Raw genomic sequence first — 12956 nt, 5'->3', positions numbered from 1 at the left:
CATTCTAGTGCATACACAAATATTACATTTTTTTGTTCCTATGCTGGTGCGCATGCGCAAAATATACGAAAGCGCGAGACAGATTTTAAACCGGTGATCCACTTTTGATTGGAGCATTGCAAATAAGAGTCTATGATGTCGTTTATAGGCGGAGCTGGGTGGCCATTTCTAACGATAACAATCAAACTTTTGAATTTGAATAACTCAGTTTGTGTAGCGGACTCGTTTTGGTAGAGGGGGGGAGTTAAGACAGTCGGAACGTGATCTATGGTATGGGCTGATGTTGATATAGGTGTAGACTGTCCCTTTAACACTATTTTCAGGCAAAAATATTTTTAACATGTGTAATTGTTGCTGTTTCATAGTCATAATAAAATTTATTTAAACAATGTCCCTTTAAATACTGAAGAACTCACTAGAAAACATTGGGTAATAGGCGCTAATTGATTCATATACTTATTATTTCTACAAAAACGTTCTCCGCTATATTATTTCCTGTAAGACCTGGTTTCCTTTTATTGATATTATGAACACATATGTGACCCTGGAGTTTGCACGAGAGTCTCTCTTGCAAGACATAATATCAATGGTTTAGGGTTACGCTGGGTATTTTCCTGGGGGTAATTAGCTAATTACACTATTTTTCATGGCTACAAAGGACAGCATTATCTATGATGTCATGAGAACCTGCCAGGATAACTAACGCTAGCAGGGTCACTATTAATTTATCTTTGCGTACGCTGTATTTGTTCTCCTGCAGTAACACGATCGGTTCTAAAGCTACATGTTATATTATAAGCATCAGGCTTGTTTTCCATGTTTGTTCTGTGAGTAATAAACAAGGTCATGCCAAATACGCAGGCCAGCCATAAATCCAGTTACTAATACTAATCATTATATATTTTTTATAGACAGCAATAGGCAAATACCATGTAGTTTACAGGTTTCCTTGTCTTTGATTCATTAAAGGGACAGGGCAAGTCAATAGCTTGAAGGGAATGTGCTACTACAAGTCACTTTGCAATGCAAAGTGTGTTAACAGAAAAAGGACCACTAAATGGAGTAGCATTACATAATTAACAAGTACATAATAAAAAGACAATGCAGTAACATCAACGCTGAATTTCAAATAAGCAGTAGATTGTTTTTTCTGACAAATTTATTTTTTCTCTCATTTCCCGGACCCCTGTACCATGTGACAGCTATCAGCCAATCACAGACTAGTAGATGTATATCCTGTGAGCTTGTGCACATGCTCATTAGGATCTTGTTCCCCAGAAAGTGTGTATATAAAAAGATTGTGCACATTTTGATGATGGAAGTAAATTGGAAAGAGTCTTAAAACTGCTGCTCTTTCTGAAACATAAAAGTTTATTTTGACTTGAGTGTCATTTTAAGTTGCACACGTACAGAGCATAGAGATCGGTGTAACACGTTTTTACATGGTGAGCTCAGGAAGCCACCACTTGACATTAGGTCCTGTCTCTCTGATTTAGAGTCCACAAGTAACCCACTTCCCTCCACTGGTCGCAAACAGCCACACCCATAACTTAACTTGGGGCAGCTAAATCCTTTCTAGGCCTTGCAGCTGTGAATACAAATACAACTGTTATTGTGTTATTATATAATGTGTGCATATGTATATAGCCAAAGAGAGACCGGCTAGAATCAGAAAGTATAGATGTGAATATGACACAAGGTCAAAAACATAATGGAGAACTATAATGTGCGTATTTGTAGGAGAACTTTGTGTTCTCCAAAGGCGCAAAAAATGGATAAATTGGTAACTGGACGTAATGCTAAGGCGGAGTCTAGGAAATGCGACTAAAACTAGCAAATTGAACTCTTTTTTTTTTTTTTAAGCGCACCAGTGCGCCTTGGCGAATGCGAACAAAGTGAGAGGAATGCATAGTCAGATTCAGTCGTATGCGGTTTTATGGGCGCAATATTAGGAGAATTGTTTTGATAAATCCTGCTCTATGTAATAAACTCACAAGCCCAGAAAGTCAGCTGATATTGATGCAGCTGTTCTGTCAGAGACAGTAATGCTAAGACTTTAAGGAATGACCTTTTGTGTGGCTTTAATAGAGGGCAGCATTTTTTTATGTTTGTTTTGCAAATCACTAATCCAGATGCACCAATTCATGGAGGGGATTCACCTACTTATGGAGGAAATTTAAAGGGACATTTCAATGCAAAACTGAAATGCTCCAGTTTTTATTTCTGCATTAGTGTCTCTATAATTATGTTTTTATTAAACCTGCAGGACCTTATTTCTGCATTTAAGCACTGTACATAGTTAACAAGCAGCAGTTATGCAAAAATAACACTTTATTTCTGTATTAGAATGTCCCTGTAAATAAGGGGATGAATTTTAAGGACCCTGCCTGTAAACAGGATAACAATTTTGAATTTAAGACAGTGATTAAATGACTATGAGGTTTTAGCAAGACGGGCTTCATTTTAGGCAGTTGCCTAACCTAAAATCTTAAAGGTCTCTAAAGTTTATAAAAAGTTTATAATAAGCCTGTGGTTAGGGTCCCAGGAAGCATGAATGTGACTCATTCCATAGAGTTTTAGGATTCTGAACATAACTGCCTTTCTGGCATAGAATGGTGATTTTTAAAGGGACATTAAATTAAAAATGGAATTCTCTATCAAATGTTTAATTATACACAGTAAAACAAAATTGAAATATACTTTCACTATTTATTTTGCATATTTTATTCTGTAATTTAACTTTGAAAATTGTAGTTTTCCGCATCCCACCCCAAAGAGGCTGCAGTGTATCCTGACTTTCCTACATGCTACATATTGATTGGTTGATATGTGCAGGAGCTCATGTATACCTGTCCTTAATTAGTCATAGTCAAGGAAATAAGATTTACAACACTAAAGATTTGTGTCCTTGGTGGAAAAAAAATGGAACGTTTACTAAGAAAACAACCATTTTAAATGCTTATAAAACATGGATTTTATTTGCAATCTAGTGATACATATCAGGAAAAATATTTTCATGTCCCTTTAAAATGGTCTGAACACTAAGAAGACTCACCTGGAGTGCATTTCTGCTTGTGCTTTTGTTTGTGTGTGGGGAGGTTGCTGTGGTTGTTGGCACTGTATAGGGGTGGTTGGAAAAGACTGTGCATGGGGGGCGGTCGTAGGGTGGTAGAGTTGCTGGCACTGGGTTTGTGGCCCTGCTTGCTGAGGAGCTGGAGCCGGCTGGTGATATTGCTGCGGCTGCTTCTGTGACTGCTGCTGCTGCTTGTAACGTGATAGACTGAAGAAGAGGCCTAGAATGGCCTTTAGATTCCCATTCCTGATTTCTGTAATAGACAAATGGCAAATACTTTGTTACAACAATCTTCACTGGGTTTGCGACATACAGCTCAAAATCTAATTCCCCATAGTCAAAAAATCCCATGTGCATTCATTATTTATTTTGCATGCTTTCCCTGTAATTTACCTTTGATGTGAGTTTTCTACAACCCCAGAGAGGCTGGAGTGCATCCTAGATTACTGTAACCCTCTATTATACACATTGAATGCTTGATCAGTGCAAGAGCTCCTTCATATCTGTCCCTAACTGGCCACACAACATAGGAGGTAAAATAAACATCTTTTCAACTGGTTTGTCCCTGGACTGCAAATAATACCATCTAGTTGACAGATTTCAATGGTTTCAAAGGTTTATTTGCTATGCATTGCTTTATTGCTGAGATCCACTTTACACACACACACGCGTGCACACACATTTTCATTTCTGAGTCGTGTGACTGGTGCTACTGATTGGATTAGCTGCGGTTTCCGCTAGGGACCAGCAGTGCTCTGTGGCTCTTGAGCGGTACTTCTACTCTGTGTTTAGCTCCTTTGCAGGGGTTAAACACATGGTGGTACAGGGTCTCTAGTCTAAAAATGACATGCTGTAACGAATTAGAGCATGTCATTTTTTTTTAAATTATTATTACCCTTTAAGCATTAATATACATTTATGAAGAAGGAAAGAAAGAAACTACACTTTGACCAGAATTCAAATGCATCTAATCCCTGTGTTATGATTAGACGTTACATGTGTTTAACCTTTTTCAGTAACAGTAAGGTTATCCTGATAGGATTTCCATGGAACATTTTTAGAATTTCATCCTATCTTTATCCAGCAACAGACTTCCTTTATATTCCTGTATTACTGACTCCCTGGTAGGTCTACTAAAAACAAGCTTTTCTACTGGAATGGAATATACCCCTTAGCTATCTGAGAGTTGTATATTTCCTTTAGCCGTACGCCCCACTGGTTGACAAGAGCGTGACAGATATATGCATTGTGATTTTTTTTCACCCTAAGCATTTTTGTGCATAACAAATGCAGGGTAGAGGCATCTGCCAAGCATTGCAAGGGAAACTAAACCCAAATTTATTGATTTAGATAGAGCATGCAACTTTCTAATTTACTCCAATAAAAAAAAAAATCTTAATTTTCTTGCTATCTTTATTTGAAAAGCAGGAATTTATACTTAGATGGCTCATTTTTGGTTCAGCACCTAGGTTGTGCTTACTGATTGGTGGCTAAATGTAGCCACCAATCAGGAAGTGCTACCCAGGGTGCTAAACCAAAAATGGACTGGCTTCTAGATTCCTGCTTTTTCAAATAAAGATACCAAGAGAACAAAGACAAATTGATAATAGGAGTAAATTAGAAAGTTGCTTACAATTGCATGCTCTGTCTGAATCGTGAAAGAAAAAATATGGGTTTCATATCCCTTTTTAAGAGGATTTGTCTACTACTGGGCAGTTACAATTGGCATCTAACAAAAAGCAATATCTGAAGATAAAGTTATATAATTTGAACTTTCCTTCATACATCACAGCACTGCTGATATACGCATTTTTTGTGTTTATTGTTTCCTGTTGGCAAAATATCAGCTTTGCTTAGCCAGTCTAGACACACAGTATACAAACAAACTAGATAGGCTTTGCACGTTCATCTTTAACTACTGTGTACAAAGCAGAATATGAGTGTTTCTAATATAAAGTCCTGCTGATTACAGGCAGCTGACCATAAGCTGTGAAACTAGGTCATACTAGAAATAAAATGTATTCTGACACAAAATTGTACGGTCTTCTTCTACAAACAAACAATGTGTGACTGATACAATTTAGAATTTCATTCCATTGACAATTGTTTCTGCATTTTATAAATGAACACAACTGTCTTACAAAGTAGTAAGTACTGTCTGTTAGCTACTTGAGAATGAAATCTAAAAAAGGATAATCTGCAATTATGGGTATATTTTTCATACAGATGTGGTACTTGCCATGCTGAACAACTAAACTTTTCTTTCAGAAGACGAAGAAACATAAAGGATTTGATAAAAACACCTGCTAATTAAAAGACATTCTGTATTTGTGCAATAAATAAACTTACCAACATAGTGTAAAAACAATGAATATATTGAAGGGACGGTATTTGTATATAAAATGTTTAGTTATGCATAATGAAAATACTTTGCAATATATTTTCATTGTTCCTTTTGTCCCCTTTTCATGTAATTTAGCTCCGACAATTGAGCAATTTCTAATTCCCGGAACTGCCCCCTGCTCATGTTTCAAGGCTAACTCTGCTACATCTATGTGCCTAGTTGGATTTATGAGACAACAATGGCAAAACAATGCACTCTATGCTAACATTTCTTTTTGTCTGTGCACTAAAGCCCAGATTTTCTCCTCCAAATAAGGCAAAAGGTTGGTAAAATTTGCCGATTGATAAATAATTGCGGGGGGAAAAGGATGTAATTTGCTTTTAAAGCATTTAGATTTGGCTGATATGATATTCTATAGCCACACAACAGAAATGTCTTGTAATTAATTACAAGGTGTTTCCTGACCCTTTAACATCTTGTTAGCTGCAGGTGTTTTTCAGTAACTATTGTGTTATGATGTCATTTTGCTTATGATAACAAGGGGATGGGCATAGCTTTCTACTCAGTGACTCTCCTTCGATAAATACACAAACCAAAAGTAAAAAAAAATCTATGAATATACTGCATTTATTAAAACAATAATTCTGGTAGTATTATGCAACTGTATTAATAGTATTAACATTTCACAGCTGGCTGTCAATTTCCATATTTATTTAAATGGCCATATAAATAAATAAATGAACATATCACCCAGTTGAGGATTGTATACTTAATAAATTAAAACCTTGTCGGCTGCAGTTCTTTTTCAATCTCCAAACTCCTCCCACCAGTTGCCATATTTGGATGAGCCAATCTTGATTTGTTACTGGTGTAGACAAAAGTTACCACTACCATTTTTCTAGAAAAACATAATTTATGCTTACCTGATAAATTTATTTCTCTTGTAGTGTATCCAGTCCACGGATCATCCATTACTTGTGGGATATTCTCCTTCCCAACAGGAAGTTGCAAGAGGATCACCCACAGCAGAGCTGCTATATAGCTCCTCCCCTAACTGCCATATCCAGTCATTCGACCAAAACAAACAGAGAAAGGAGAAACCATAGGGTGCAGTGGTGACTGTAGTTTAATTAAAATTTAGACCTGCCTTAAAATGACAGGGCGGGCCGTGGACTGGATACACTACAAGAGAAATAAATTTATCAGGTAAGCATAAATTATGTTTTCTCTTGTTAAGTGTATCCAGTCCACGGATCATCCATTACTTGTGGGATACCAATACCAAAGCTAAAGTACACGGATGATGGGAGGGACAAGGCAGGAACCACTGCCTGAAGAACCTTTCTCCCAAAAACAGCCTCTGAAGAAGCAAAAGTATCAAATTTGGAAAATTTGGAAAAGGTGTGAAGCGAAGACCAAGTCGCGGCCTTGCAAATCTGTTCAACAGAGGCCTCATTTTTAAAGGCCCAGGTGGAAGCCACAGCTCTAGTAGAATGAGCTGTAATCCCTTCAGGGGGCTGCTGTCCAGCAGTCTCATAGGCTAGGCGTATTATGCTCCGAAGCCAAAAGGAAAGAGAGGTTGCCGAAGCTTTTTGACCTCTCCTCTGTCCAGAGTAAACGACAAACAGGGTAGATGTTTGACGAAAATCTTTAGTAGCTTGTAAGTAAAACTTCAAGGCACGGACTACGTCCAGATTATGTAAAAGACGTTCCTTCTTTGAAGAAGGATTAGGACACAATGATGGAACAACAATCTCTTGATTGATATTCTTGTCAGAAACCACCTTAGGTAAAAACCCAGGTTTGGTACGCAGAACTACCTTATCTGCATGAAAAATCAGATAAGGAGAATCACATTGTAAGGCAGATAGCCATCAAAAAAAGAACTTTCCATCATAAAAGTTTAATATCAATGGAATGAAGGGGTTCAAACGGAACTCCTTGAAGAACTTTAAGAACCAAGTTTAAGCTCCATGGGGGAGCAACAGGTTTAAACACAGGCTTAATTCTAACCAAAGCCTGACAAAATGCCTGGACGTCTGGAACCTCTGCCAGATGCTTGTGCAAAAGAATAGACAGAGCAGAAATCTGTCCCTTTAAGGAACTAGCTGATAATCCTTTGTCCAAACCCTCTTGGAGAAAGGACAATATCCTAGGAATCCTAACCTTACTCCATGAGTAATTCTTGGATTCACACCAATAAAGATATTTACGCCATATCTTGTGGTAGATTTTCCTGGTGACAGGCTTTCGTGCCTGTATTAAGGTATCAATGACTGACTCGGAGAAGCCACGCTTTGATAGAATCAAGCGTTCAATCTCCATGCAGTCAGTCTCAGAGAAATTAGATTTGGATGATTGAAAGGACCTTGTATTAGAAGGTCTTGTCTCAGAGGCAGAGTCCATGGTGGAAAGGATGACATGTCCACTAGGTCTGCATACCAGGTCCTGCGTGGCCACGCAGGTGCTATCAGAATCACCGATGCTCTCTCCTGTTTGATTTTGGAACTCAGTCGAGGGAGCAGAGGAAACGGTGGAAACACAAAAGCCAGGTTGAAGAACCAAGGCGCTGCTAGAGCATCTATCAGCGTCGCTTCTGGGTCCCTGGACCTGGATCCGTAACAAGGAAGCTTGGCGTTCTGGCGAGACGCCATGAGATCCAACTCTGGTTTGCCCCAACGATGAATCAATTGAGCAAACACCTCCGGATGGAGTTCCCACTCCCCCGGATGAAAAGTCTGACGACTTAGAAAATCCGCCTCCCAGTTCTCTACGCCTAGGATATGGATCGCTGACAGGTGGCAAGAGTGAGTCTCTGCCCAGCGAATTATCTTTGAGACTTCTAACATCGCTAGGGAACTCCTGGTTCCCCCTTGATAGTTGATGTAAGCCACAGTCGTGATGTTGTCCGATTGAAATCTGATGAACCTCAGTGTTGCTAACTGAGGCCAAGCCAGTAGAGCATTGAATATTGCTCTTAACTCCAGAATATTTATTGGGAGGAGTTTCTCCTCCTGAGTCCACGATCCCTGAGCCCTCAGGGAGTTCCAGACTGCACCCCAACCTAGAAGGCTGGCATCTGTTGTTACAACCGTCCAATCTGGCCTGCGAAAGGACATACCCTTGGACAGATGGACCCGAGATAGCCACCAGAGAAGAGAATCTCTGGTCTCTTGATCCAGATTTAGTAGAGGGGACAAATCTGAGTAATCCCCATTCCACTGATTTAGCATGCATAATTGCAGCGGTCTGAGATGCAGGCGCGCAAATGGCCCTATGTCCATTGCCGCTACCATTAAGCCGATTACTTCCATGCACTGAGCCACTGACGGGCGTGGAATGGAATGAAGGACACGGCAAGCATTTAGAAGTTTTGATAACCTGGACTCCGTCAGGTAATTTTCATCTTTACAGAATCTATAAGAGTCCCTAGGAAGGAGACTCTTGTGAGTGGGGATAGAGAACTCTTTTCCTCGTTCACTTTCCACCCATGCGACCTCAAAAATGCCAGAACTATCTCTGTATGAGACTTGGCAATTTGAAAGCTTGACGCCTGTATCAGGATGTTGTCTACATAAGGAGCCACCGCTATGCCTCGCGGTCTTAGAACCGCCAGAAGTGAACCCAGAACCTTTGTAAAAATTCTCGGGGCTGTAGCTAACCCGAAGGGAAGAGCTACAAATTGGTAATGCCTGTCTAGAAAGGCAAACCTTAGGAACCGATGATGATCTTTGTGAATCGGTATGTGAAGGTAGGCATCCTTTAAGTCCACTGTGGTCATGTACTGACCCTCTTGGATCATGGGTAGGATGGTCCGAATAGTTTCCATTTTGAATGATGGAACTCTGAGGAATCTTTAGATCCAAAATTGGTCTGAAGGTTCCCTCTTTCTTGGGAACCACAAACAGATTTGAATAAAAACCCTATCCTTGATCCGTCCGCGGAACTGGATGGATCACTCCCATTACTAGGAGGTCTTGCACACACCTTAGGAATGCCTCTTTCTTTATCTGGTTTGCTGCTAACCTTGAAATATGAAATCTCCCTTGTGGAGGAGAATCTTTGAAGTCCAGAAGATATCCCTGAGATATGATCTCCAACGCCCAGGGATCCTGAACATCTCTTGCCCACGCCTGGGCGAAGAGAGAAAGTCTGCCCCCTACTAGATCCGTTTCCGGATAGGGGGCCGTTCCTTCATGCTGTCTTGGGGGCAGCAGCAGGCTTACTGGCCTGCTTGCCCTTGTTCCAGGACGGTTAGGTTTCCAGGCCTGTCTGGAATGAGCAACAGTTCCCTCTTGTTTTGAAGCAGAGGAAGTTTATGTTGCTCCTGCCTTGAAATTTCGAAAAGCACGAAAATTAGACTGTTTGGCCTTTGATTTGGCCCGGTCCTGAGGAAGGGTATGACCCTTACCTCCAGTAATGTCAGCAATAATTTCCTTCAAGCCAGGCCCGAATAAGGTCTGCCCCTTGAAAGGAATGTTGAGTAACTTAGACTTTGAAGTCACGTCAGCTGACCAGGATTTAAGCCATAGCGCCCTACGCGCCTGGATGGCGAATCCGGAATTCTTAGCCGTTAGTTTAGTCAAATGAACAATGGCATCAGAAACAAATGAGTTAGCTAGCTTAAATGTTCTAAGCTTGTCAATAATTTCAGTCAATGGAGCTGTATGGATGGCCTCTTCCAGGGCCTCAAACCAAAATGCCGCCGCAGCAGTGACAGGCGCAATGCATGCAAGGGGCTGTAAAATAAAACCTTGTTGAATAAACATTTTCTTAAGGTAACCCTCCAATTTTTTATCCATTGGATCTGAAAAAGCACAACTGTCCTCAACCGGGATAGTGGTACGCTTTGCTAAAGTAGAAACTGCTCCCTCCACCTTAGGGACCGTCTGCCATAAGTCCCGTGTAGTGGCGTCTATTGGAAACATTTTTCTACATATAGGAGGTGGGGAAAAGGGCACACCCGGTCTATCCCACTCCTTGCTAATAATTTCTGTAAGCCTTTTAGGTATAGGAAAAACATCAGTACACACCGGCACCACATAGTATTTATCCAGCCTACACAATTTCTCTGGTACTGCAACTGTGTTACAGTCATTCAGAGCAGCTAATACCTCCCCAAGCAATACACGGAGGTTCTCAAGCTTAAATTTAAAATTAGAAATCTCTGAATCAGGTTTCCCCCGAATCAGAGATGTCACCCACAGACTGAAGCTCTCCGTCCTCAGGTTCTGCATATTGTGACGCAGTATCAGACATGGCTCTTACAGCATTTGCGCGCTCTGTATCTCTTCTAACCCCAGAGCTATCGCGCTTGCCTCTTAATTCAGGCAATCTGGATAATACCTCTGACAGGGTATTATTCATGATTGCAGCCATGTCCTGCAGGTAATCGCTATGGGCGTTGATGTAATTGGCGCCATAATAGCGTGCGTCCCCTGAGCGGGAGGCGAAAGGTCTGACATGTGGGGGGAGTTAGTCTGCATAACTTCACCCTCGACAGAACCCTCTGGTGACAATTTTTATAGATAAAGACTGATCTTTACTGTTTAAGGTGAAATCAATACATTTAGTACACATTCTCCTATGGGGCTCCACCATGGCTTTCAAACATAATGAACAAGTAGTTTCCTCTGTGTCAGACATGTTAAAACAGACTAGCAATGAGACTAGCAAGCTTGGAAAACACTTTAAACAAGTTTACAAGCAATATAAAAAACGTTACTGCGCCTTTAAGAAACACAAATTTTGTCAAAATTTGAAATAAAAGTGAAAAAAGGCAGTTACATTAACGAAATTTTTACATGTAACAAGTTAGCAGAGCATTGCACCCACTTGCAAATGGATGATTAACCCCTTAATACCAAAAACGGAATAATAAATGACAAAAACGTTTTTCAAACAGTCACAACTGCCACAGCTCTACTTTGGTTTTTTACCTCCCTCAAATACGACTTTGAAGCCTTTTGAGCCCTCCAGAGATGTCCTGGATCATGCAGGAAGAAGCTGGATGTCTGTGTCTGTAATCTTTTCTGCGCAAAAAAGCGCTAAAATAGGCCCCTCCCACTCATATTACAACAGTGGAAAGCCTCAGGAAACTGTTTCTAGGCAAAATTCAAGCCAGCCATGTGGAAAAAAACTAGGCCCCAATAAGTTTTATCACCAAACACACATAAAAACGATTAAACATGCCAGCAAACGTTTTATATTACATTTTTATAAGAGTATGTATCTCTATTAATAAGCCTGATACCAGTCGCTATCACTGCATTTAAGGCTTTACTTACATTAATCCGGTATCAGAAGCATTTTCTAGCAAATTCCATCCCTAGAAAAATATAACTGCACATACCTTATTGCAGGAAAACCTGCACGCCATTCCCCCTCTGAAGTTACCTCACTCCTCAGAATATGTGAGAACAGCCATGGATCTTAGTTACTTCTGCTAAGATCATAGAAAACGCAGGCAAATTCTTCTTCTAAATACTGCCTGAGATAAACAGTACACTCCGGTACCATTTAAAAATAACAAACTTTTGATTGTAGAAATAAACTAAGTATAAAACACCACTCTCCTCTTATGACCTCCAGCTTTGTTGAGAGTTGCAAGAGAATGACTGGGTATGGCAGTTAGGGGAGGAGCTATATAGCAGCTCTGCTGTGGGTGATCCTCTTGCAACTTCCTGTTGGGAAGGAGAATATCCCACAAGTAATGGATGATCCGTGGACTGGATACACTTAACAAGAGAAATCTTGCATAGTTTTGCAGTTCCTCCTCTAATCACCTCGTCTGAGCCTGAGGCCAGTTAGGGACATAAATTTAGCAGGGTTAGGATTTGTGAAGTCTGCAGTGTGCACTTCCAGTTCTCAGAATCAGAAAACACACAAATTTCAAAGTTGGGAAAAAATAATCATCAAACAAGAGACTAGACAGCTCTCCTCCGTTCACAAGAACGAACAAGGCTAGCCTATAACTCATTCATGTATTTAGTGAAGCAAGTCCAGCCTCAAAAAACAAGATATTAGCCTTTATCTTCTCAATTGGTCCAGGTACAGACAACGTTTTAAGCCTAAGGGCCTTAATCAAGTAACTTGGGAAAAAAATTATAAAGCTATATTGCAAATATTCGGCTAGATTAAGAGTTTTGCGTTATGAGTGAAAAAGCCTCATAACGCTGCTTTTTCACTACCGCTGCTGTAACGTGTCTTGCAAGTATAGGTGTACTGCACACTTTTTTGGCCGTAACGCAACATAACTACTGCACCTTTCAAAAAGTCCTTTTTTCAATGGGACTTCCTTAGCGCCGGTATTACGAGTTTTGCCTGGGAGGCCAAAAAGTGAGCAGTACAGCCTATACCGTCAAGATTCGTACCGCTATCTAAAGTCAGTAGTTATGAGTTTTACGTTACAAATCTGTAGCATAAAACGCATAACTAAAATGTTACAAAGTACACTAACACCCATAAACTACCTATTAACCCCTAAACCGAGGCCCTCCCGCTTCGCAAACACTAGTTAAATATTATTAACCCCTAATC

At 40.2% G+C, this 12956-nt stretch overlaps 1 protein-coding gene across 1 annotated transcript in view; it reads right to left on the bottom strand.

The window, feature by feature from the left end:
• Positions 1-12956, bottom strand: part of LOC128636275 (neuron navigator 2-like) — a 474377-nt gene that overhangs the window by 289809 nt on the left and 171612 nt on the right. The window contains 1 exon segment of the mRNA XM_053689311.1: positions 3056-3326. Within this exon segment, the coding sequence (XP_053545286.1) occupies positions 3056-3326 (271 nt within the window).

This window comes from Bombina bombina, chromosome 7, assembly GCF_027579735.1.
Source record: "Bombina bombina isolate aBomBom1 chromosome 7, aBomBom1.pri, whole genome shotgun sequence".
NCBI lineage: Eukaryota > Metazoa > Chordata > Amphibia > Anura > Bombinatoridae > Bombina > Bombina bombina.
The sequence above is the reverse complement of the archived record's forward strand: the minus strand, read 5'-3'. Positions and strand labels throughout refer to the sequence as shown.